Here is a 25385-nt window from a genome sequence, read left to right as displayed (position 1 = left end):
GAGAGACCTGTGCAGGCTGTAGAACTTGCCTTGTCATCCTGGAAGATGAGAGATGCCAGTGAGTCTCCAGTGTGGGAACAACTGCAATGACAACAGGAGGTGGTAGAAACTCCCCGTAATCAGCTCCATCTTTCATTTCCCAGGAAGTGAGGACCCCCAGAGAGGTAGCACACAGGGGACTTAACCCACAGACACATGCCTCATCCCCAGCACCTCCTACTCCCATAACAGGGGGAGTTATTCTTCCCTTTGGATGGAAGAGGAAATTGAGGCCTAGAGAGAATGTCTTCATTTGGCATCTCTCCGGAGCTGATCCTGTGATAAAGGTTCAAGGACAAGGAGTTTATTTGGAAAGAGATCTAGGAGGACTTCCCTGATGGTACAGTGTGGTTAAGAATCTGCCTGCCAATGCAGGGGACACAGGTTCAATCCCTGGTCCTAGGAGATTTCACAAGAAACAGGACAAGTAAGCCCACCAGCCACAATGACTGAAGCCCCCATGCCCTAGAGTATGTGCTCCACAAGAAGAGAAGCCATGCACTAAGCATCCCGCACACCACAACTAGAGAGTAACCCCTGCTCGTTGCAACTGGAGAAAGCCTATGCACAGTAATGAAGACCTAGCACCACCATAGATAAATAAATAGTTTTTTTAAGTGACCCAGAAAATGCTCAAGGGTTTCCCAGGCAGTGCTAGTGGTAAAGAACCCACCTGCCAGTGCAGGAGACACAAGAGATACAGGTTCGATCCCTGAGTCAGGAAGATCCCCTGGAGGAAGAAATGGCAACCCACTCCAGTATTCTTGCCTGGAGAATCCCATAGACTGAGGAGCCTGGTGGGCTACAGTCCACAGGCTCACAAAGAGTTGGACACAGCTGAAGTGACCCGACACACACAAACACACAGAAAATGCTGAAAGGGAGGTGGAGAAGCGAGACAGGGAAGGGAAGGGAATCAGTAAAGAGTGCACTGATCTGCAAGTTTCCACTGTGGGTTGCTGGGACTCAATCCCACAAGGACCTCTGAGAGTCAGTGCAGAACACACACTTTAGTCAATCCACCTGAAGAGTGAGGAACGTAGACTACATATTCATCAGCTTCCACTGTCTGCCACAGAGGTGTAGAGCTCCACTCAAACCTGACCTGCCCCCTCTGCCTACATTTCAACAAATCCCTGTATCTGCTGAGGGCTGATTTATTCATCAGGTATCATAAGCATAGTATATCAGCCAATGGTGTGAATATCTGGAGGAAAGAAAATACACAAACATGCACACACAACAAAATCTGAACAGCAACTAGCAAAATTCAGATGAATTATTGTACAAACTTCACGTGTGAAGCTTAGCACTCATAATCATTTCATAATGTACAGTTTGTAGATCATTTGTTTTCACTTATCAACAATTTCTGAGCACTGAGAAAGAATCATAGCCAACTGTGAATTAAATGAGTTACAGGTAACCAAATAAGTGCAACTGGAAACATATAGAAGCTCTGTCATTTACCAAATAATAACAATATTGATGTGACCTGTGAGTGTCCTTTGATCACTTGATGTGATATAGGTGGTAAGAGACACAGGTTTGATCCCTGAGTCAGGAAGATCCCCTGGAGGAGGGCCTGGAAACCCACTCCAGTATTCTTGCCTGGAGAACCCCATAGACAGAGAAGCTGGGTGGGCTACACTCCATAGGGTCACACAGAGCCAGACATGACTGAAGCAACCTATTACACACACAGTGGAGCCAAGGGCTGCTCTCACTCCTATATCAGGCTCCAGCTCTTCTGAGTTACAGTACCCCAAAGGACCGTAGTCCTGCAGTCCCTTCCTTCAGCTTGTGAAGAGGTATTGTCTTGACTCCCGACCCCTCTCTCCATTGTCAGCAGTTGCCTCAAATCTGATGGTGTGGACCCCACCCCTCTCAACCTCACTTCTCCCAAATACATACAACCAAGAAAACTAACAGAGCCTAAGAGACCTGTGGGACACCATCAAGTATATCAATATATGCCTAACAGGAATCCCAGAAGGAGAGAGGCGACAGGGGCAGAAAGAATAGTTGAAGAAATAATGTCTCCAAAACTTCCCAACATTGAGGAAAGACATGAATATACACATCCAAGAATCTCAATGAACTCCAAGTAGGATAAACACAGAGATCTATATCAAGATATATTATCACCAAAGACACACAGCGTCCTCTGTCCAAGCCTCTACCACCTGCCATCTGATCTCCCACCTGCACATTCAGCAGTAAATAAGACAGACAAGTATTACCTCGTGCAGCCCCAGTCTGAACAAGGAGACACAAACTAGAACAAGTCACTAGAACTATAGAGTTCAAGCCATGGCAAGTGTTACAAGAAACAAAGGGATTCCTTGGTGGTTAAGACTCTGTGTTTACAATGCAGGAGGCATGGGTTTGATTCCTGGTTGGGGAACTAAGATCCCACATGCCATGTAGTGCAGTCAAAAAAGAAGAAGAAATGAATCACAGTGATGCAATAATGGCTGGACAATGGTAGGTGGTCAGGGAGGTGAGAGCCTCCTCAGGAAATGCCATTGGACCTAAAGGATGAGAAAGAGGCAGCTTCAGAAGAACCAGGGCTTCCTAGCCAAAGGGAAATGCATGTGCAAAGGGCTTGGGGCAGGAACAGTTTGATGTGAAGAAGAGCCGGACAGGAGGTCACAGTGGGTGATGAAGACAACCAAGGATATGAAGCCAGAAGTCTTGCTGGGACTGGATTTTATTTGTGGGAATCTGGATTTTATTTTCGGTGGAGTGAGCAGTTATGGGAAGACTGTTCAGCAGTGGCATGCCATGATCTGATTTTGGGTTTTTAAGTCCACTCTGGGCACTGCATGGAGAATGGAATATAGGAGTAAGATGGTTAAATTTTCCAAAACAGCCACAAAAACATCTCCCATTCCACATTCTCCTGCACAAAGACTGTTACAAGGTCACCGTGACACACCACCCATTGAGGGAGGTAGAGTCTGTGTCCCTTCCTCTTGAATCTGGTGCCAGAAGTAAAACAATGTGATACTCCAAACTGGATCAGGAAACGTAATATAGCTTTTGCTTTGTTTATTTTTGAAGCCCTGGGTGGCTCTGTAAGAAACCCAACTACCCTGACTACTGACCTGCTAGGAGGAACCCAGTTCACACCAAGAGGCTGGTTGTTCAGTCACTAAGTCATGTCCAACTCTTTCTGACCCATGAACTGCAGCACACCAGGTTCCCCTGTCCTTCACTATCTCCAGGAGTTTGCTCAAATTCATGTCCATAGAGTCAGTGATGTTATCTAACCATCTCATCCTCTGCCACCCTCTTCTCCTTTTGCTTCAGTCTATCTCAGCATCAGGGTCTTTTCCAATGAGTCAGCTCTTTCCATCATGTGGCCAAAGTATTTGGAGCTTCAACAGTACTTTCAATGAATATTCAGGCCTGATTTCCTTTAGGATTGACTGGTTTGGTCTCCTTGATGTCCAAAGGACTCTCAAGAGTCTTCTCTAGCACAATTTGAAAGCCTCGTTTCTTCTGTACTCAGCCCTCTTTACGATCCAACTCTCACATCCATACACGACTACTAGAAAAACCATAGGTTTGACTGCACAGACCTTTGTTGGCAAGAGCCTTGTGGAGGTGCCCTAGTCCACAGCTCCTGCGACAGTCCCAGTGCACACCTGGCATCAACTACAAGACCTGTAAGTGAACACACCTCCAGATGATCCTGGCCTTTCGTTTGTTGAGTCACCCCTAAACCTCGAAATCTTTTCAACAAAAGAGTAGAGACAACCAATGTCAGCTCTGCCCTGCCCCAATCCTTGGCCCACAGCATCTGTGAGCAGCATAACACGGCTGATTTACAACCATTAAGCTTTGGGGTGGTTTGTTAAAAAGCAGCAGTAACTGGAACTGGGGAGAGAGGGGAGCGGAGAACTGGATGAAGGAAGAAGGCAAGAGAGTGGCATCCGGGGAAACTAAGGGAAGAGCGGATGTCGTCAAAATAAGCGATGCCAAGGCTTGCATCAGGCTGGAGCAGTGGATGGGAGGAAAGAGAAGAGATCAGCGGATTTGTGCAGGATGCCTTTTGGAAGTAAACTCAAGAGAACCTGCTGTATGCGATCACTAATGGAGGAAAGACAAGACAAGAAGGAGAGACAAGAGCCGGTGACAGGTCCCCGGCCCGGCCCTGGCGATTGACTACAACTCCCAGCATCGCCCGCTCAGGCCGCGGGAAGGGCAAAAAAAAAAAAAAGTTTGGGCCAAGCATTCCCGGAATGCGCTTCCTGCTGGCGCGGGGCGGGGGACGGGCGGGGAGACCGGGCGGGGCGGGGGGCGGCGCGGCCGGAGCCCGGGGCGCGCACTCAGCCCGGCCCGGGCCCCAGCATGGCCGAGCCGCTGCTCAGAAAGACCTTCTCCCGCCTTCGGGGCCGGGAGAAACTTCCCCGGAAAAAGTCGGACGCGAAGGAGCGCGGTGAGAGAGAGAGAGAGGGAGGTGGGGAAGAAGGGGCCACGAACCCCGCCCGGCTCGGAAGAGGGTCCCGGGGCCCCAAGGAGGGACCGCTGAGGGGACAGGGGAAGCCCCGTGGAGCCCCCCTGCGGGTCGGGGTTGGAGGCCGGGGCAGGCAGGGGTCGTGGAAGTAACGGGCCGGGGGGGGAAGGGGGCGCGGACCGTTATGTGCGCTTGACCAGGGATGCCAGCGCTGAGGGCTCCTCGGGAGGCCCGGGAGGGGGCCTCACCCCTGACAGGAAATGGGGCCGAGGCTGAGCGCCTGGAGAGTGGAGGGGAGGAGGAGCTGGGAGGCTGAGAAACTGGGGCTTAGTCAGGCCAGGCTGGCGACACCCTGAGCCCTAGAGACCAGGGATGGGAGATGGGGGCGTACACCCTGCCGAGGAGGGAGAGAGGCGGTGCGTCGATCGTGGGGGCCACCTCCCAACCCCCCCTTACCTATTAGCCGTAACTGCAGCTGCACCCACCTTAGGCAGCTGCAGGAAACTGCCCCCTTACACAGATGGGGAAAATGAGGCACGGAGCAGTTTGGGTAATTTATCCAGTGCCAGTGAAGCGACTTAACAACTCTGTGGACCACGCTACTAAATGAGAGCCCGGAGAGACTCGGGGAGTGGAAGTATGAGATGACCAGAGGAGGGAGTCGGCCTGGAAGACCTTAAAAGAAATGGGAGCTGCGTGGGACGGGAAGTCCCCGAAAGGAAGGGGTTAAAGGAGGGAAGGCAGAGGACTTCGCGGATCTGACCTTCCCCCAGCCGTCTTCCCAGAGATTCGCAGGGTTCCCAGGGCAGAGAAGAGACAGGGGTGCCCACGCACACACACACACAGGAAACAGCCCGGGATGTCGGGATGTCGGAGAGAGGAGGGTGGGGCAGCGGCGGGGGGGCAGTCTGAAAGCAAAAACTGTTGGGGTCTGCCTGGCCTAAAACACAGGGTCAGCCCCAGGATGGGGGCAAAGCTTGGAGAGAACGGCAGCAGGGTGGGGGGTGACATGCTGCGGGTAAAGGAGAACCTGGCAGCCACACACTCGCTGTCATGCCTGCTCTGGTCTTCTAAGCAAGCTAGCCGGCATCCACCGTGGGCTGTGTGTGTGCCGGAGATATGAGTGCCTAGGAAGTGCTCTCATGCTGAGATCCCTTGAAGTCTCCCTGAAGAAGGGCCTCAAATCCACGCCCCCCACCCCTCCATATCACAGGAGGACAGTGAGGCTCAGATGACAAGTGGTTTCCCCGAAGCCACCGAGAAGGCACAAGCTCCCCGCCAGCATTAAAGGGAGGCATGGGGACGTCGAGTGGGGAATGCAGGGCCCAGGCCCACAGAAACCCCTCTGGACCTCTGAGGCTGGAAGGCAGACCGACAGAGTCCTGTTTGGGACACTAGGGCGCGGAGTTGAGGGCGGGCCGCTGGTAGCGGATGTGATTGCCAGCCTGCAGCCATCCATTCCAAATGAATGTGGGGAGTGTCCAGGCTGAGTGCACCCCATCTCCCATAGGGGAAGAGGCCTGGGCTGGGGCTGCTCGGGGCGGGGGCAGTGGGAGGCTGCTCCTCACTCCCCTTGCTCTCTGCCAGGTCGACCAACCCAGCACCCGGAGCCCAATCCTCCAGAGCCCCAGGCCCCGGAAGGACCCCAGGCTGGAGTGGAGGGGCCCCCCAGCCCTGAGGCATCTCGGAGCCCGGCTCACGGTGCCTACCTGCAGAGCCTGGAGCCCAGCAGCCGCCGCTGGGTGCTGGGAGGGGCCAAGCCACCAGAGGACGCCACTCTGGGGCCGGGGGCGCCTGGCAGTGGGGAGCCAGCCGGTGAGATCTGGTACAACCCCATCCCAGAGGAGGACCCCAGACTCCCAGCACCGGAGCTCCCAGGCCCACAGCCAGGCTCAGCTGAGGGAGACAGCCCGGCCTCTCCAGGTGAGCACAAGCCTCCCACCCTGGGGCCTGCAAGGTGACTGCAAGCATAATCACCCCCATCCCAAGCCATTTCTGGAGCCTGAGGTCTGCTGTCCCCACAGGCGCAGCCCCTGCCAGCCCCCCGACCAAAGCCTCCCGCACCAAGTCCCCCGGCCCGGCCCGGCGCCTCTCAATGAAGATGAAGAAGCTGCCTGAGCTGCGGCGCCGACTGAGCCTGCGGAGCACCCGGACGAGCCGAGAGCGCGAGCGGGCCGCCCCAGAGGGCTCGGTCATCAGTCGTTACCACCTGGACAGCAGCGTGGGGACCCCCGGGCGGACAGCAGTGGCTGAGGGCGCACGCGGCCCGCGGGCGGGTTACCTCAGTGACGGCGACTCTCCCGAGCGCCCCACGGGGCCTCCGTCGCCCACTGCCTTCCGCCCCTATGAGGTGGGCCCCTCCGCCCGGCCGCCCCCGGCTGCGCTCTGGGGCCGCCTCAGCCTGCACCTGTACGGGCTGGGGGGGCTGCGGCCGGCGCCAGGGGCCACTCCGCGAGACCTCTGCTGCCTGCTGCAGGTGGATGGGGTGGCCCGGGCCCGAACCGGGCCGCTGCGTGGGGGGCCAGACTTCCTGCGGCTGGACCACACCTTTCACCTGGAACTCGAGGCAGCCCGGCTGCTGCGGGCCCTGGTGCTGGCCTGGGACCCCGGTGTCCGGCGGCACCGGCCCTGCGCCCAGGGCACTGTGCTGCTGCCCACGGTTTTCCGAGGTAGGGTGCATGGTCTCAGAGCGGGGTGGGGAGGGCACAGGACTCAGTTCCCAGCTCCCTCCTTCCTCTAGAGTGCCCAGGGTGGGGACGTAGCTTGGCCTAGGGGACAGGGCACAGGAGGCGATGGGGGCAGACCCCACTCAGGAAGTTCCCCTTGTGTCTTTAGGGTGCCAGGCCCAGCAGCTGGCTGTGCGCCTCGAGCCCCAAGGGCTGCTGTATGCCAAGCTGACCCTGTCGGAACAACAACAATCACCCGGCACAACTGAGCCCCGCGTCTTCGGGCTGCCCTTGCCCCTGCTGGTGGAGCGCGAGCAGTCCCCCGGCCAGGTGCCTCTCATTATTCAGAAGTGTGTTGGGCAGATCGAACGCCGAGGGCTGCGGGTAAGTCCCTCACCCCACCATAGCTTGCCCCTAGACCTCAGAACCACTCTCCAGAACACCCAGGGTATGGCGGCCAGGCCTCCCCCCCTACCCAACCTGGGGAACTCTTAGCTCCAATCCCAGCCTAGACAAGGGCAGGTGCTCCCTACACACCCCCAGATCCTAGTGTCTAGCCCAGAATTCATGGGTCCTCTGTACATTTGATAACATAGGATCCCAGCCCTTTTGCAGCTCAGAGTCTGGTAGGGGGAAAGACCTGACTAATAAATCACATATATGAAACTGACTGGGATAAGAGTGAAGAAGCTGGGATGCTTAAAGCAGGACCTGACCTGCTGGCTGGGGTAGTCAGGGAAGGCTTTTCAGAGGAGGTGACAAGTAAGCTGAAAAGGAGTCAAGGTTTCCTGAGTCAAAGGAGGTGGGTGCCAGGACAAGTAATTTGGAGGGTTTACAGGGCTGAGTTGTCCAAGCAGCCAGATGGGGTCCCCCATGACAGGTGTCAGAAGAACAGAAAGGCAGCCAGTAAAGTTTCAGCCAGCCCCTAACCTCTCAGCCCACTGCCACCTGGAGGGCCTCTGGCCCTCACCCCATAGGGCCCACATCAGTCTGTACTCTGACAAAAAAGACACCTCTCTGCTCCTACCCCCAGGTAGTGGGGCTATACCGTCTGTGCGGCTCGGCAGCCGTGAAGAAAGAGCTTCGTGATGCCTTTGAGCGAGACAGTGCAGCTGTCTGCCTCTCCGAGGACCTGTACCCTGATATCAATGTCATCACCGGTCAGCTTTCCCCTTTGCTCTCCTGCCTGCTCCCCAGTAAACCCTCACCTCAAGGCAGTCCCTGTAGTCCCTCTGGGACTTTACCCCTCTGTTGGCCTTGTTCTCACCTTCCTGCACCTGTCCTCCTCCTCTTTCCCCGCTCCCAGCCCCCGTTGAAGTTCCAGATTCAGAACCCAGGGCTGCCCTAACCAGTGTGGGCCCTATATCCACAGGCATCCTCAAGGATTATCTTCGGGAGCTGCCTACCCCACTCATCACCCAGCCCCTCTATCAGGTGGTGCTGGAGGCCATGGCCCGAGGGCCCCCAAGCAGGGCTCCGTCCAACACTGAGGGCACCCGTGAGCTCCTCAGCTGCCTGCCAGATGTGGAGAGGGTGAGTTGGGCCTCGGGGGTGGGGAGAGTGGGCGGGACAGGGAGTGAACTCACATCAGCAGAATGTTTCTCCCATGCCTGGGCTGGTGATGGCCATGAATGTGTGGCACCATCACAACCCTAGTGCTGTTAGTATCCCCACTTTACAGATAATGGAAGCCAAGGCCCAGGGCAGTTGAGTGAGTTACCTCAGGTTTCACAGGCAGGATGTATTGAAATTAACAGACTCTGAACAGAGGTCTGTCAACCTACCATAAGGGAGGTTCCTGGCTGTGGGATCCTGCCTCTGTGCCTCAATATCCTCATCTGTAAAATGGGATTACTACCAGCCCTGCCTAACACACAGAGGAGAAAGTTCAAGCCTAAGTTCTGTCATTTCAAAGTTGTTACCTTTGGCCTCAGTCTGCCCTCCAGCAAATTGGGAGCATAATACTAAGTTCTAGCAGGATCATCTCCCAGCTATGAGACTCTGAATCTCAGTTTCCCCATTCTGAACCGCCTTAGTCTCCCTCGAGTGCGACAGGGAACCGACTTTGCCCACCGCGTACTCTCCCAACCCTCTTCTCTCAGGCTACATTGACGCTTCTCCTGGACCACCTGCGCCTTGTCTCCTCCTTCCACGCCCACAACCGCATGACTCCGCAGAACCTGGCCGTTTGCTTCGGTCCGGTGCTGCTGCCGGCGCGCCAGGCACCCGCCAGGCCCCGCATCCGCAGCTCTGGCCCGGGTCTCTCGAACGCGGTGGACTTCAAGCGCCATATCGAGGTGCTGCACTACCTGCTGCAAGCCTGGCCAGGTGAGCTCGCCCTCGCCCCCGCGCCGCCGAAGCGAGCCTGGTATCCCCGACGATGCCTTCTCTGGCGGCCAGTTAGAGTCTCGGGCTTCAGGCGAGACACGCCCCCTCGTCAGAGTAAAAGCCAGTACCTAGTTGCCTGAGCAACCAGTTCTGGCTCAGCCAGTGAAATCCCGATCCGGTCGAAGGCCTTGCCTTTCGATAGGCCAATCAGGGGCGTGATTACCTAAGCAGCCAATCAGAGGCCTAGGTGCCGCCGCTGGGCGTGACATCATCCAAGCCCTCCCTCTCCCACTGCAGATCGCCCCAGGCCCCCAGAACCTCCGGAGCTCGTCCCGTACCTGCGGCCCAAACGACAGCCGTCGCTGCACTTGCCGCTAGCGAGCCCCGAAGTGGTGACTCGGCCCCGCGGCCGGGGCGGTCCCGAAAGCCCCCCGAGCAACCGCTACGCGGGTGACTGGAGCGTTTGCGGGCGGGACTTCCTGCCCTGTGGGCGGGACTTCCTCTCTGGGCCAGACTACGACCACGTGACAGGCAGCGACAGTGAAGATGAGGACGACGAGGCTGGAGAGCCGACTGGCGCCACGGATTTCGAGGACGACTTCGAGGCTCCCTTCAACCCGCACCTGAACCTCAAAGACTTTGATACCCTTATCCTGGACCTGGAGAGAGAGCTCTCCAAGCAGATCAACGTGTGTCTCTGAGCCGGGCGGGGCTGGACCCCAATTACTAAGGCCAGGCTCCTGGTTGCTAAGGCGGTGCCCTAACGACCTAGGGAGGACCAGACCTGTAGGTCAGGCCTAACTCCTGGTTACTGGGGAGTTGCCTAGCGACCAGCCAATCCGTTGCTGAGAATCATTCCCCATTTCCAGTACTCAGTATTTGGGCACTGATTGCGACGGCCAGGGATGGGGGACTTTAGGGACCAGCTATTGTGGCCATCTTGAGTACCAAGGGCTTCTCTCCTGGCTGCCAAAAGGCAGTTCTGCTTGCAGGGCCGGCATCTTTTGCTTCCCCTTAGCCAGGGAAACATCAGTTACTGTGAGCATCACCCTGAGATGGTGAGACACCCTCCCAGCCAGTCCTTGCTGCTGCCAACCAAATCAGTATTAGCTTTGAGCACTGCACTCTGCTTCTTCCTCAGTGGGCCCAAGGACTATGAAGAAGTACTGTTTGAGGCAGGGTGTGGGGGGAGCCCCTCTCCTGGGCTCTGGATAGATAGAAGCAGCCTGGGGCTTATAGGAAAACAACTGGTTTCGCCAACCTCTTTTCCAGGGAAAACCCCATAATTGCCTCAAACCAGCAAAGTAGATAGCAAGTCTGGCCCTTCCCCTCCCCAATTCTTCTTCCCCATTCCTGAAGAAATTGAGCACTTATAAGACCTCCCTTTTGGAGGGGCCCCACCTGAAGTGTCAGGCTGGGGGCACTTTGGTACGGAACATATTTATTGCCTCCCTGCGTGTGTGTCTGTGTGTGAGGAGTAACATGTATGGACATGTCTAGAGTGGGTATGTGGGGCTCTTTCAGGGACCACAGAGGGGGTGAGGGGAAGTTTCCAGTGCCCAGGCACCCTGAAATCCCCAGTAATGGTGCCTCAGTGAGCCCCAGAGTTCCAGTGGGAGAGTAGGGTCCCCTCCTGTCTCCCCCCTGTTTCCCTCACTTCCATCTTTGTGGACAATAAATCAGTATGCACAGGTTCTGGGATGAGTACTTGGGCCCGCATGGACCAGATGTGGTTTATTCAATGTGTGAGACAGCAAGCTGCAATACTTTGGCCACCTGATGCAAAAGGGCCAATTCATTGGAAAAGACCCTGAGGCTGGGAAAGACTGAAGACAAAAGGAGAAGGAGGCAGCAGATGTTAGAGAGCGTCACTGACTCAATAGACATGAATTTGAGCAAACTCTGGGAGATAGTGGAGGGATGGAGGAGCCTGGTGTGCTGCAGTCCATGAAGTCGCCAAGAGATGGACACGACTTACCGACTGAACAACAACAAGTGAGGAGGGGAGAAAGGACACAGTTGAGCTCACAATAGAAACAGGCCCAAGGACTCCCCAGGGCTGTCAGAGCTTCTCTTGGCTCTGACCCCGTCCAGCCCCTCCCTGTCATCAGGGAAGATTGCAGGGTCACTGGGCCTCGTGGCTTAGGCCCAGGGCAGGCAAGGATGAAACTCCAGACCAGCTAGGCACAGTCCAGGGGTGGGAAGAGAGCCAAGAGCACTGACCCACGAGGCCCTACATGGCGATGGAGCCATCCCGAAAGTCCGTCCTCCCAATGAGGATGTTGACCACAACTGGGTGGCCATCTTGGCACTGCTGCTGGGCGTCACGCAGCACCTTGACCACCTGGTCCTCATTCTCTCGTGAGAGCAGCTGGCCCTGGGCCCCCAGCCCCAGGGCTGCCTTGTGATAATCTAAAACAGAAGGGCAAGTCAGAATGGTGGCAGAAACCTAGCCCCACCATGCAGGTAGCCCAGGAGAGGAATACACATTCAGCTGACCCTGAAACGGCGTTCCCCCTCCCCGCTCATCCAGGCCCCTCTCACCAGTGTAAGCCAGGCCACAGGCCACATTGCTGCCCAGAGAGGGCACCTGCTCCCGGGAAATCTGGGTCCAGCCAGCATCATTTCCTACCAAGGCCATCACTGGGATCTGCAGGGGGGGAGAGGAGGCGGCCAGGCCACGGCCTTCAGTCCCAAGGCTTGGCCAGCAGCAAGTGAGAGGCAGGGACAGGACCTCTGCCAGATAAGGAGCTCCCTCCCCAGCCCACCCCTGAGGGTATCTCCCGGAACCCCAGGCTCTGAGCTTCCCTTGGGTCAGCCCGACCAGTCACCTTGTGTCTGACGAAGGTGTCAAATTCGATGAGGCTATAGCCAAACGCTCCATCCCCAAACAGGCACCAGACCTGAGGTGGGTACCAAGGATGGTTGGGCTGGCTTACAGCCCAGAAAGCAGCAAGCCTCCCGCCCCCAGCACGCTCTGACTCACCTCAGCATCCGGCCGACACAGTTTGGCCCCAAGTGCAAATCCAGCACCGACCCCCAGAGTCCCGAAGGCCCCTAGGAGAACCAAAAGCAGGTGTAAAGAGGCCCAGAGGAGTGCAAGCTGCCCCAGGTGTAGGTCTGCCCTTACCAGGATCAAGCCAACACAAGGGCCCACGGGGCTGCACCAGGTAGGCGGCTGTGCCCACAAAGTCCCCGCCATCGACCACCAGGATGGAGTTGTCAGGCAGAATGTCCTCCACCAGTTGCAGGACCCGCACTGGGTTAAGATGCTGGGCTACGGGCATCAGTGCCTTCTCCCTGTGATGGGGCAAAGCAGGTCAGCAGAGCCAGCAGCCTGGCCCACCAGGAACCCGTGACCCACCAAGTCCACTCTACCCAGCCCCCACCGAAAGGTCTGCTCCTTCTGTCGGTCGGCTTGCCGAAGCTCCTCTGCCCAGTCTGAGGCCCATGTCTGACCCCGGAGGCCCTCCATCAGCTTCACCACGAAGGAGCCCACATCTCCTGGGGGAGAAAGAGGGCACAGCTGTGGGGAGAAGGCAACCTCCTACCCTTTGAGCACCAGAGGCCCAAAGACAGCAGGAAGCCAACAGGCATCTGAGCAGGAAGCAAGGAAGCAGGCAGGGTTGGGGGGTGGATAGCCTAAGGCAAAATGGGTGAAACACCCCAGAGCCTGCCAGAACCAGGGTTAGGGCGATAGAGGTGAGAGGGAGAGCAAGGCCAAAGTGAGTTAGCGGGGCTTCCCTGGTGCCTCAGTGGTAAAGAATCCATCTACCACTGCAGGAGACACAAGTTTGATTCCTGGTCCAGGAAGATCTCACACGCCCACTGTGCAACTAAGCTCATGCACCACAACTACTGAGCCTGTGCTCTAGAACCCAGGAGCCGAACCCTAGAGCCTGTACTCCGCACCGAGAAGTCACCGCAATGAGAAGCCTGCACACTGAAACTAGAGAGTAGCCCCCACTGGCCACAACTAGAGAAAAGCCCATGCAGCAGTGAAGACCCAGTGCAGCCAAAAATAAATAAAATTACAAAGTGAGTTAGAAACTCACATCAGCCTGTCTCCTGCCTCCCCCTTCACACCCTGGGTCACACAGACCTGTCAATTCTGCCTCTGAAACCTGTCACTAAAAACATCTCTATCGTCCAAGCACGTCTCGACAACCCAGGCACACAGGGTATTGGAGAGCAAACAAATAAGCCAATGACAATGTACCTTTCATCAGCTCCATCTCAGAAAACAATCACACAGAGGCTCAGAGAAGCCGAGTTTCTCCTCCCTGTCCATCTCTACTCCAGGCCTCATGGTTTCTGTCCTGGCCTTAACAGCCCCCTTGCCTCTACCTGGTCCTGTCCAACTTGCTGCCCTTCGGCTGCTCCAGTGGATCTTCCCAAACATGAATGCACATGGTGCTATTTCTTTGCTTGACACAAGTTCCCCGTCACCTCCACTGCAGGGCAGAGGCAGCGTCCTTGGAACGATGGGCAAAGCAGGACATGGAAAGGCTATGGAAGAGGACTGAACAGGGGTAGGAGAGCCACGACAGAAAAACTGAGAGACCCCAGGGCAGGTCCTCAAGGCAGCAGGCAACCTGGGAGAGTAGTCAGGACACGGCATCACATGCACATTCCCGGGCCTTCCCCCTGGTACACGTGCTGTGTGGGCATGCGTGTGTGCTCAGTCGGGTCCGAGTCTTTGTGACCTCATGGACTGTAGCCCAAGAGGCTCCTCTGTCCATGGGATTTCCCAGGCAAGAATACTAGAGTAGATTGCCATTTCTTCCTCCAGAGGATCTTCCCAACCCAGGGATCGAACCCTCATCTCTTGAATCTCCCGCATTGGCAAGAGGATTCTTTGTCACTAGTGCCATCTGGGAAGCTCTGGTTTACATTAAACAATTTTAGAGGTGGTAACAACTGACTTACCAAAAGGAATGACCATTTTATGCACAATAAATATTTCTAAAAAAAAAAACCCTACCCTTAGTTCATCCAGAAGCACCTACCAGTCTAAGGGACAAATATGCATCTCCGGCCAACTGGGTGCCCCCTGGGGCAGGATCCAGGCCTCGGTCACCAGCACCCAGCTCACGCCAGGTGCAGCAGAGGCCAGAAGAAAAGGGACACGTACAAAAGGAGGGGCTCACCCTGCACAGCCTCTTGGGGCTTCCAGAAAATGTCTGAGTTGATCAGCATCTCCTTCCGGTCACGGTTGACAACAATGATTTTGCTGCTGCGGCTGAGGACACGGCCATAGGACAGGCGGAAGTCACACACCGTTCCTGGGGTAAGGGGACAGGGTCTCAGCAGACCGAGGGCCAGCTTCCTGGGGGGTGCCCGCCAGCTTACTCAGTCCACTGTGGTAGCCTGAAGGCAGAAAGGTCCCCATCCTTCACTTCCTGTGCCAGTGCCACCTGCGATGAGACTCTGCAGGTCCCCACTCTTGGAACCTAGCCTGGCGCCAGGACCTATGGTGCTTTGGCCCGTAAGAATGTGGGAGAAGCCATGGCGTGTGTTCCTGAAGGCTTGTGGCTTCCATCCTTCTCTCTGGTATAACCTTATTCCCCCAGCCCTGCATGTTTCTCATCACCCACCAAGTGAAAAAGGCCAGGCTACCTGGCTGGCTGATGAGAAACGTGGAGGAGGAGGTAGGGGGAGAGGGAGAACTCAGTTACCCCAACTGAGGCCATGCTAGCCCAGTCCGGCAGCCAGTCAACCCCCAAGTACACAAGCCAGCCCAACCACTGCCTTTCCACCTCCCTGACTGCAGACTCAGGGACAAGCCCTGCCAAAATGAGAGAAAAACTGTCAACTAACTCATAGGTGGGTCTTGAGAAATAATAAGCATGTTGTAAGCCACTGAGTTTAGAGTGGTTATTATACAACAGTAGCTAACTGATAAAACTATTATGTGCCTGGCAGGATTCAGAGCACTTTATGTAAGAAGATATGTGTAGTCGGTGGACGGGCTGTGTCAGTTCTGTATAATGCATACATATTCAAGTGCTGTATACACAGCCCCACAGGTGCCCACTCTCTGTGCATGCCCTTCTGTGTAAAGCTGGGTCCCAGCACATGACTGCCACCTGGAGAGAAACTAGGGGTGAGAGGTAGGAGGGTGGCTGATTATGAGAATAGGTGCCAGCCAGTACCCAACTAGGGGGGCAAGGCCACTCGAGCAGGGAGGTACCTAGAGGGAGGGAAAAGGGAGGGAGGGTAGGAGGACCGGGCCCACCTGCTAGGACAACCACGTCTGCCTTCTTCAGGGCGGCCCTGCGGTTCTGCCGGAAGTGGAGGGGGTGGTTGCGGCCCAGCAGCCCCCGTGCCATCCCCGCCAGGAAGCAAGGGATGCCCAGGGTCTCCACAGCAACCCTGGGGATCAGGGCAGAACAGAAGTGAGTGTGGCCCAGGGCCTGCCCCTCCTCCCAGGGCACCAGGGGAGCAGGCTTGTGACCGTAACAATAAGGGCAGGCCGGAGGCTTCTCACCGAAGCTTGTCTGCAGGTGTCGGAGGCAGCAGGGCCTGGCTCCCAATTAGCATGAGGGGCCTCTTGGCCCGACTCAAGATTTCCACACAGCGCTGAACCTGGGGCAAGAGGTGGGGGCTCAAAGAGCAGACCTCGGGTCACCAGGAGACCCCCAAGATGACAGCCCCAATACTGATTCAGAGAGATGCCACTCAGTATGTGGCGGTGGTTGGGGGTGGGGGGAGTCCCTGGCCAGGGAACAGAGGTAAGTCACCTGCTGGGGGGAGGCCTGGGGAATGTCCAGGGGCAGAGGCCCCTCAGGCTGAGGCTCCCAAGCTCCTGCAAAGAGGTTGGCCAGGGAATTCGCTAAGTACCTGCGAAGAGAAAAGGAAGAGGCCATTACCAGGAGCAATTACCAGGGTTTCAGAGGCTGAAGGGCCCAGAAAGGGACCGGAAAGGCAGGAAGGAACACAGGTGGATGAGCAATGGCCCGGGGACACACAGACCCCAGCGGCCGAGTGTCCAGTGGCCTGTTTCCCCTTGGAAGCTTCTGGTGACCACCCCAACCTGACACAGACCTTGAGAAACAAGGGCCACAGGCTGGAGCACCAGAATCAGGGGCCAGAGCTGCCGGGTCAGGCAGATGTGGGCTTGGGTTCTGGCTCTGCTGCTTCCTGTGTGACTCTGGTTCAGGGACTTAACTTTTCTGAGCTTCCTCCTCTGTAAGATGTAAAAGGGACCGTCTCTCCCAAGGTCCAGTGATCTATCCACTCAGAAAATAAAGCATGTTGCGAAACATTGTACTGTTGTCTAGGCACTAAGTCGTGTGTGTCCAATTCCTTTGCAACCCCATGGACTGTAGCCCACCAGGCTCCTCTGTCCATGGGATTTCCCAGGCAAGAATACTGGAGTGGGTTGGAATTTCCTTCTCCAAGGGATCTTCCTGACCAGGGATCGAACCCATGTCTCCTGTATTGGCAGGAGGATTCTTTACCACTGAGCCACCAGGGAAGCCCATTAACTCTATTAATGGGAGTTATTTGACAACATCTGTACTCTTGCCTTTCTCTGGCTTCTGACATATCCTTACTCACTGGGTCACAGGGCCCTGACGCTCCACAAGGCTCATTGCAGGGCCCTAGAGACAAAGATTAATCCGGCTCCTTCCTGCCCTCACAAACAAAAACACACATGTGGACATCAACTGGATAGAATTAGTCATAGCCTGAAGCTTCTGTTTCTCTTCTGAGGAGGAGAAAAGATGGCAGAAAATGAGAAGAGGAACCATGGGAAACTATTATGTGGGAAGAAGGAAAGGCATAAGTCAGCCTCAGGCGGGTAGTTCCCTAATCGTGCTGGAGGAAGGCTGGGAGACACCTTGCCTTACGCCTGATATGACTTTGGACTCAGCTCTATTCTTTTTTTTTTTTTTTTTAAACTTTTAATTTTACATTGGGTATAGCCAACTAACAATGTTGTGATAGTCTCCAGCGGGCAGTAAAGGGACTCGGCCATACATATATATGTATCCATTCTCTCCCAACTCCTCTCCCATCCAGGCTGCCACATAACATTGAGCAGAGTTCCCTGTACTATACAGTAGGTCCTTGCTGGTTATCCATTTTAAATGTAGCAGTGTGTATGTGCGTGCATGCATGCTAAGTCACTTCAGTTGTGTCCAACTCTCTGCGACGCTATGGACTGTAGCCCGTCAGGCTCCTCTGTCCATGTTATTCTCCAGACAAGAATACTGGAGTGGGTTGCCATGCCCTTCTCCAGGGGATCTTCCCGACCTCGGGATCTAACACGAGCCTCTTACATCTCCTGCATTGGCAGGCAGGTTCTTTACCACTAGCACCACCTGAGAAACCAGTGTGTACATATCCATCCCAAACTCCCTAACTATCCCTTTCCCCCATCCTTCCCCACTGGCAACCATAAGTTTGTTCTCTAAGTCTGTGAGTCCCTTTCTATTTCATAAATAAGTTCCTTTGTAAAAAAAAAATAATAATAATAATAAGTTCCTTTGTGTCATTTCTTTTTAGATTCCCCATATAAGGGATGTTATATGATATTTCTCCATCTCTATCTCACTTCACTCAGCGTAACAATCTCTAGATCCATCCATGTTGCTGCAAATGGCATTATTTCATTCTTTTTTATGGACTCAGCCCTATTCTTATTTAAGGTAATAACGATAAGTTCTTTTCTACTTCAGCATATGCTTTGCACTATCAAAATAATCTCACTTTATTTTTCACAAAATCTTAGTCTAGAGAGAAAAAGCAATGTTTGTCCTCCTTACCGATGAGGAAGCTGACATCAAGCAAGGTTTAATCAGAGTATACACAGGTCAAATCATTGTGCTATATGCCTTAAACCTACACTGTGCTGTATGTCAATTAGATCTCAGTAAAACTGGAAGGAAAAAAAAAAAGAGAGGTTTAATCATTTGTTCACAGCTAGCTAGTGGCAGTTCTGGGATTTCAACCCATCTCTCTGGAGAAGGAAATGGCAACCCACTCCAGTATTCTTGCCTGGAAAATCCCATGGACTGAGGATCCTGGTGGGCTACAGTCCATGGGGTCACAAAGAGTCGGACACAACTGAGTGACTTCACTTCACTTCACTCAGGACTTTCATTTCACTCCAGCTACATTACAGATGGAACATAGCTGTGTGGATTAAGCACTGAAGGTTCCTTCAGGCTGAACCCTGGTACACCATTAACAAACCGGACAACTGCATGCAAGTCATTCAGCTGCCTTGGGTCTCAGTTACCTAATCTGTGAAATGGGCTGAATAATACCTCTGAGTCTTAACTCTAAGGGTTATTATAAAAGCCATGTGAGTTAACCTGCTACACCATGAGCTGGCCTTCCAGGTGCCCCTCACATGCCCAGGGAGCAGGGACCTGTCTGTCCTATTCATGCCCATCCTGGCACCTAGCACATAGTGGCACTCACTAAATATTTGGAGGGGGAGTAGAAGGCAGAGGGGCAAGGACAGGCAAATGGAAGGGACAGGGGGGGGAAGAGGAGGAGAACTGATTCTCCTTTCTGTGTCCTATTTCAGCCAGGTCTACCTCAGTGATGACCAAAAATGATCCCTTTCACATACCTCTGCTCAGTCTACACCCCTACTTACAACCTTTTTTATAGCCTCTCAATGGAAAGAAGTTCCTCCATGAAACTTGCAGCTCTCCCAGGAAAACCTTCAAGCTTATCCCACGCCAGGACTGCTGCCCTGATCTCTCCAACACCCAGGCTACTCACCACTCAAAAGCCCCATAGGAGGCCCCAGAGTGAACTGTGCCCATGTCGTGGGCCTATAGGGACCCACTGTCCCCTTATCCTGTCCTGCTGCAGGTGCAGACAATCATATGAGATCCAGCCACATCTCTGCATTCCACAGCTACCACCTAGATTCCAGGCCACCATCATCTCTCATCCCAGGGACTGCCACACCTCCTCCCTGGCGTCCCAGCTTCCACCTGACCCCAATGTCCACTCTCTGGCAAGAGCCAGAGGGATCTTTAATAAAAACCCAAACCAGGGCTTCCATGATGGCTCAGTGGTAAAGGATCCACCTGCCAATGCAGGAGACAGGGCCTCAATCCCTGGCCTGGGAAGACCCCACATGCTTTAGGACAGCTAAGCTCAGGTGCCACAACTACTGAGCCTGTACTCTACAGCCCAGGAACTGCAACTACTGAAGCCCACACGCCCTAAAGCCTCTGCTCCGAAACAAGAGAAGCCACTGCAATGAGAAGCCCAGACTGCAACTAGAGAATAGCCCTGACTGGCCACAACTAGAGAAAAGCCTGTACAGCAATGAAGACCCAGCACAGTCAAATAAATAATAATAAAATAAAATAAAAAACCAAACCAGGGTACCCCATGCCAGTGCTTAAGGTCCTGCAATGCTTCTCAATGACTCTCAAATTAAAAACAAAGCCCCAGGGATTTTCCTGGCAGTCCAGTGGTTAAGACTTTGCCTTTCAATGCAGGGGTACAGGTTCGATCCCTGGTCTGGGGGCTAAGATCCCACATGCCTCAAGACCAAAGAAACACAAAGCAGAAACAACATTGGAACATATTCAAGATATTTTTATAAAAAAAAAATCACAGCCATTTATTTAAAAAAACAAAGCTGCAGGTCTGCCCAGGCACTCCTGCTGACTGCTCTCAGCTCAGCCTCTACCCTTCTCCCCTCTGCTCACCTGCTGCCACCACATGGGCCACTTTGCTTTCCCAACCCACAAACTTCAACCCTGCCTCAGGACCTTTGCATATGCTGTCTCCTCTACCTAGGACACTCTCCCCATAGCTGGCTCCTCTCAAACTAATGTGCAAATCAGTGAATGAGTCAAAGAAAGGATGGGTGCTGGCAGGGATCTGCAGGAGAAGCCAGGGAATATGGGAGGGAGTGGCAGGAGCCGGGCTACTTACCAGTGGACCGCTCGACCCACGAGGCCCTTGGGTGGCTTAGCTGGCATCATCTCCTTCTGAACCATGAAGTAGGGGTACAGCACGTCTATAGGCAGCTCCACAAACACCGGGCCTGCATGGAGACAAGGAGAACGCTCTGCTATGCCTCCCAGGTCCCAGGGCAGGATCACTGCCCAGACCCCGCCCCACCACCTACCGGGGGTGCCCGACTGTGCAGCAGCCATCGCGGCCCTCAGGGTGGGGATGATATCTCGCACTCTCCGCACAGAAGCACAAAACTTGCAGAGCGGCCGGAACAAGGACATCTGATCAACTGCCTGGAGCGCACCCCGATTCTAGTAGAGACAGAAAGAAGTCCAGGAAGTCAACACATAAGCACTTCTGGGCTCCCTGGGGTCCCTGCCACCTGTCCCCCACCCCCACCAGGACAGGGCACCTGCAGCAGGGTGCTGGCAGCCCCACCCAGGAGCAGGACTGGGGACTGGGCTATCTGGGCATTCTTCACCGCAGTCACTGTGTTGGTGAGGCCAGGGCCTGCCGTCACTGCTGCCACGCCCACCGTCCCTGGAACACAAACCCTATCACAGCTGGTTCCACTCTCCCGGCCATGTTCCTCCCCCCGCAAAATAAAAACCCTGCCCGCTCAGAGACATCCCAGTCTCACCAGCCCCCAGCCCTCCCCGTTCTGCCCTCACCGGTCAGGCGGGCTACAGCATCGGCGGCAAAGACGGCTGTGACTTCATGGCGGGTATCCACCACGCGGATGCCCAACTTCTCACAGGCCACCAGCAGTGGCGAAATGTGCCCACCGACCAGCGTGAAAAGGAAGCGCACACCGTGGGCCTTCAGCACGGCTGCCACGTTCTCCCCACCATGCCGGATGCTTGCCGTGTCCACCTGGGCCAGGAGAGGGGAGGAGTGAGATTGTCAAGGACCAAGGTGCAGGCACCAGGGCAGGTGGGAAGAGGAATTACCCCCCTCCCCCAGGAAGGAGGGGAGGGCAAGGTGGGAAGGCAGGGGAAGCTTGGTGTTGCTTTGCTGTTGTTTAGTCACTAGATCGTGTCTGACTCTTGCGACCCACATGGATTGTAGCCCGCCAGGCCCTTCTCTCCATGGGATTTCCCAGGCAGTAAACACTGGAATGGGTTAACTTCCTTCTCCAGGGGATCTTCCTGACCCAGGGATTGAACCTGCGTCTCCTGCATTGGCAGGCAGATTCTTTACCACTGAGCAACACCAGGCATCTTATCAGAGCCTCCCGACAATATATCCTTTTACAATTACAGAGACCAAGACTCCTGAGCAGTGCTCTCAAGGCACCTGTGGCGCAAGCAGGAAGAGAGGTTAGGGAAGGTAGATCCACAGAACCCAAGGGAGCTTGGCCAGAAGCCACCAGCTGGGACTCCAGAACAGCCTGCCCTCCGGTATCAGGGCCCCACCACAGGAGACTCCCGACTCCAGTCTCTCAGGCCCCTCCCACTTACCAGACCAGGCCCGGCTCAAAGGCTGCCAACCACCAAGTGCCCAGCACCGGAGCAGCCTGCGACAAGGACCATGCTGGGGCTTCCCAGCCTCAGCTTCCACACAGCCCCGTACACCAGAGGCCTTTGCCACTGTTGTGGTTGTTTAGTCACTCAGTCATGCCGACTCTTTTGCAGCCCCACGGACTGCAGCCTGCCAGGCTCCTCTGTCCACAGGATCTCCCAGGCAAGAATACTGGAGTGGGTGGCCATTTCCTTCTCCAGGGGATCTTCCCCATGCAGGGATCAAATCCACATCTCCTGCATTGACAAGCAGGTTCCTTACCACTGCACCACCTGGGAAGCCCGGTCTTTGCCTTAAATCTTTACAAATCCACAAGGCTAGTGGCGTTGCTTCAGGTTAGGAGGGAGACTTCCCTGGTGGTCTAGTGGTTAAGACTTCGCCTTCCAATGCAGAGAGTGTGGGTTCGATCCCTGGTCAGGGAGCTAAGATCCCACATCCCTGGTAGCCAAAAAACCAAAACATAAAACAGAATCAACAGTACTTTAAAAAAAAAAAAAAAAAAAAGACAGGGAGAGGGTCTGGGAAAGGGTGCATTTCTGTCAGGAGCAAAGTAGTTCAGAGCCAGGTCTGTGGGGTCACTTCTTCCCCAAACAGGTCACATAAGGCAAGCCATTACATACCCTCTATGAGCCTCGGTTTCCGCTTGTGGAAAATGAAGACAAACTGTTGGGTACTCGGGAAAACTGCTCTAAACCGTTGAGCAGAGCAAACTACCCTCACAAAACTGTCACGGCCAGCCACATCCTCTGGAGCCTGCCCTCAGCACTCTGACTCCACCATGTTAGGGAGCATCGCTCAGTGAAAAGGACTGGGGGGGGGGGGGTCCCTAAGGAAGGGGGTAGGTGGGGTGTGGAGTGCCTGGCAGCTGTAGTTTCCCCGTGGCCTCTTCCTAGAGGCAAAGTCCAGGGTCCCGGAAGCAGTTCCACAATAGCAACAGGATCCTAGAATTTTCCCATCAGTCAGTCGCTCTGCATTAATCGGAGCCTCACTCTCCCCGCCTGTGAAATGGCTTAGCTGGAAACGGTGCTAACGGAAGTCCACTCCTCTGACTGCCCCCGGCCCGCCACCCCTGTATGCCCCCGAACCTTGTGCATCAACTGATGGAAGAGCCCCAGGCGGTGAGCGGCGCCCAGCAAGGCGGCCACTAGCGTCCCGAAGCCCAGGAGCAGCAAAGAGGGGAAGAAGCCCCCAGCTGGGGCGGCAGCCGCCGCGGTCTCCATGAGCTGACACCTAAGGAAGAAAGGGCAGTGCTAGGACTTGGAAGCGACAATTAAATTATCCAGAAGGCACACCCCCCTCTCCTGGCCCAGATCCCGGCCACGCCCCTTGTCGCGCGCACCGATACTATCACGCCCCTTACACCTCCAGGCTCCTGACCAGGCCACGCCCCTAGCAACGCTAGCCCAACCCCCCGCCCCTTAAAATTCCACGACCACCTAAATTAGGCCGCCATAGGTCAATGCGGCGACAAAGTCGCCAATTATTTCCCACTTACCTATTTCTCAATGGGTCGGCGAGAAGCCCCGCCTCTCTTTGACATCAAGGACCCGAATCTTCGTCCTAGCGGTGAGCCCACCCCACGACTACACCCCCAAGTCAGCGTGCATCACCCTCTACAGAAGACGGGCCCCTCCCCTCCAACGAGCGCCTGGACTCCAATCTGACTCCCGACTGCAGGCCACAAGTCAAGGTCAGACTGTATCAGGATGCTCCTCCTACCCCCGTGGCACTTGAACCTTCATCCATAGGAAATGGCGCTGGCTCCTAAGGAATTCGGCGCCTTGCGTGTCACGTGACCAGGCGCAAGACTTGAAAGGGCTGGGCCAAGTACCTGTGTCCTTGCCCTTTTGGCCACTTGGATCCAGGGCGCCCCTCCGCGCGTGCGCGGAGCCCTAGCCTCCTCTTAGAGGAAGGTCACAGGCCCCTCCTCTAAGGGCTCTGTCTCTACTGGCCGCCTCTTGCACAGGCTCCGCCCTCCCTCGCTTCTCATTGGCTTGCGCTGTAAGCCTCACACACGCGCACCCACCCCCTTTTTTTTTTTTACAAGCCACGCCCCTCTACGACTTTCAGTAGCCGGGAATCTGGAGGATCCGCCCTCCACGGGTCTCCCCTTGGCCCGAAGTTGCTGGCTTGCAGATTCCCGGCCTTCCGAGCCCAAATCGCTTTCCACAGCAGGCATGCTGTACGCCCCTTCACGTTGGCCCAGCACGATCACAGATCCCTTGCCCAGTGTCACCATCCGTGATCCCACCCCACCGCAGTTCTGCAAAGGCAGAGGCCAGCCCTCTCTCCCCTAGGCCCGCCTTGTTTCCCTTACCCTCGTAGGCCCGCCCCTCTTCCTGCAGGCTTGGGGTTTTTCTGCTTTGGTCCCCGTTCCAGCCCGCGTTTCGCCACTTTGCAGCCTTCTGGAAAACAATGTCCCCATCAGTAAAGGGGAAGTAATTATGGTCCCCAATGCTCTGCTTCTCTCCAAGACAAACCCTGCCTTTTTTACACTGGCTCCCATCCAGAGTCAACTGGGATTGCCCTCTGAGAATTCTACCCCGTCGTTCATATTCTGTAGAATAATTCTGTTGCAGAAACCAGCACTCGAGAAACCAAGCACCACAACTCAGAGAGTTGGAGAACTCAGGTTTATTACGCCAGTGGGCCCAGAGGAGTTAACACTCCAAACTCTGAGCCCCAAACAAAGGGGTTATAAAGTTTTTATACACAAACAGGCATGATTAAGCAGGTTTGCTGGGGTTGGGCGATTGCAAAGAGCAGGTCAAGGGTGAAATAAACTCCAGTTCCTAGTACTGTGAATCCCCACTTTCTGAGACCTACATGATCCAGACTTTGCAAGGAGCAAGCTGAGTTACAGAGACAGGAGGGTATGTAAAATTTTAACTTTTCCTCTTCAATTCCACCCATTAAAACAAAACTTCCATCGGCCCCACATTCTCCACGTGTTACTGTCCATTTGCTTCTCTTTTTAGCAAAGTCCACCTATCCTTGCTGTCTCCATGAGTTCTTCTATTCTCTTTGTTTTATAAGAACATACATTGAATAATCCCCTGGAGAAGGAAATGCCAACCCACTCCAAGTATTCTTGCCTGGAGAATCCCAGGAACAGAGAAGCTTTAATTTTTAGTAATTATTAATAGGTACATTCTTTTTAAATTTTAATTTATTTATTCTTGGCTGCACTGGGTATTCCTTGCTGCACAGGGGTTTTCTCTAGCTGTAGGTGAAAGGTTGTTGCTGAAGAATGAAACACACCGGAAAGAATTCAATCCGGGGCCAGAGATGAGGCTTGATCACTCAGAGCTTTTGTGTAATAAAGTTTTATTAAAGTATAAAAGAGATAGAGAAAGCTTCTGACAGAGACATCAGAAGGGGGCGGAAAACTACTCCCCTGCTAGTCTTTAGCTGGATGTTAT

General features: G+C 54.7%; 2 protein-coding genes across 3 annotated transcripts; one reads left to right on the top strand and one right to left on the bottom strand.

Annotated features, from left to right (window-relative positions):
* Positions 1-4308: 4308 nt before the first annotated feature.
* SYDE1 (synapse defective Rho GTPase homolog 1) lies at positions 4309-11192 on the top strand. Its single transcript, XM_043911166.1, has 8 exons — positions 4309-4486; positions 6092-6427; positions 6529-7173; positions 7340-7554; positions 8204-8330; positions 8543-8703; positions 9273-9498; positions 9796-11192. The coding sequence occupies exons 1-8, from the start codon at positions 4399-4401 to the stop codon at positions 10197-10199; spliced, it is 2202 nt and encodes a 733-aa protein (XP_043767101.1). The 5' UTR covers positions 4309-4398; the 3' UTR covers positions 10200-11192.
* On the bottom strand, positions 11192-23877 carry ILVBL (ilvB acetolactate synthase like). Of its 2 annotated transcripts, none has more exons than XM_043911169.1 (16): positions 23795-23877; positions 23049-23193; positions 21114-21315; positions 20855-20982; positions 20615-20753; positions 20419-20530; positions 16242-16341; positions 15989-16086; positions 15737-15873; positions 14649-14783; positions 12888-13002; positions 12629-12798; positions 12485-12555; positions 12330-12401; positions 12043-12148; positions 11192-11910 (listed from the first exon to the last, which is right to left on the bottom strand). In XM_043911169.1, exons 2-16 carry the CDS (start codon positions 23181-23183, stop codon positions 11732-11734), a joined length of 1899 nt encoding a protein of 632 aa, XP_043767104.1. In that variant the 5' UTR covers positions 23184-23193; positions 23795-23877; the 3' UTR covers positions 11192-11731. The 2 variants fall into 2 exon arrangements, with proteins under 2 accessions (XP_043767104.1, XP_043767103.1); XM_043911168.1 differs by lacking the exon at positions 23795-23877 and adding an exon at positions 23459-23786.
* Positions 23878-25385: the final 1508 nt, after the last annotated feature.

This window comes from Cervus elaphus, chromosome 9 (assembly GCF_910594005.1).
Source record: "Cervus elaphus chromosome 9, mCerEla1.1, whole genome shotgun sequence".
Lineage (NCBI taxonomy): Eukaryota > Metazoa > Chordata > Mammalia > Artiodactyla > Cervidae > Cervus > Cervus elaphus.
This window is presented reverse-complemented; position numbering and strand designations above follow the sequence as displayed.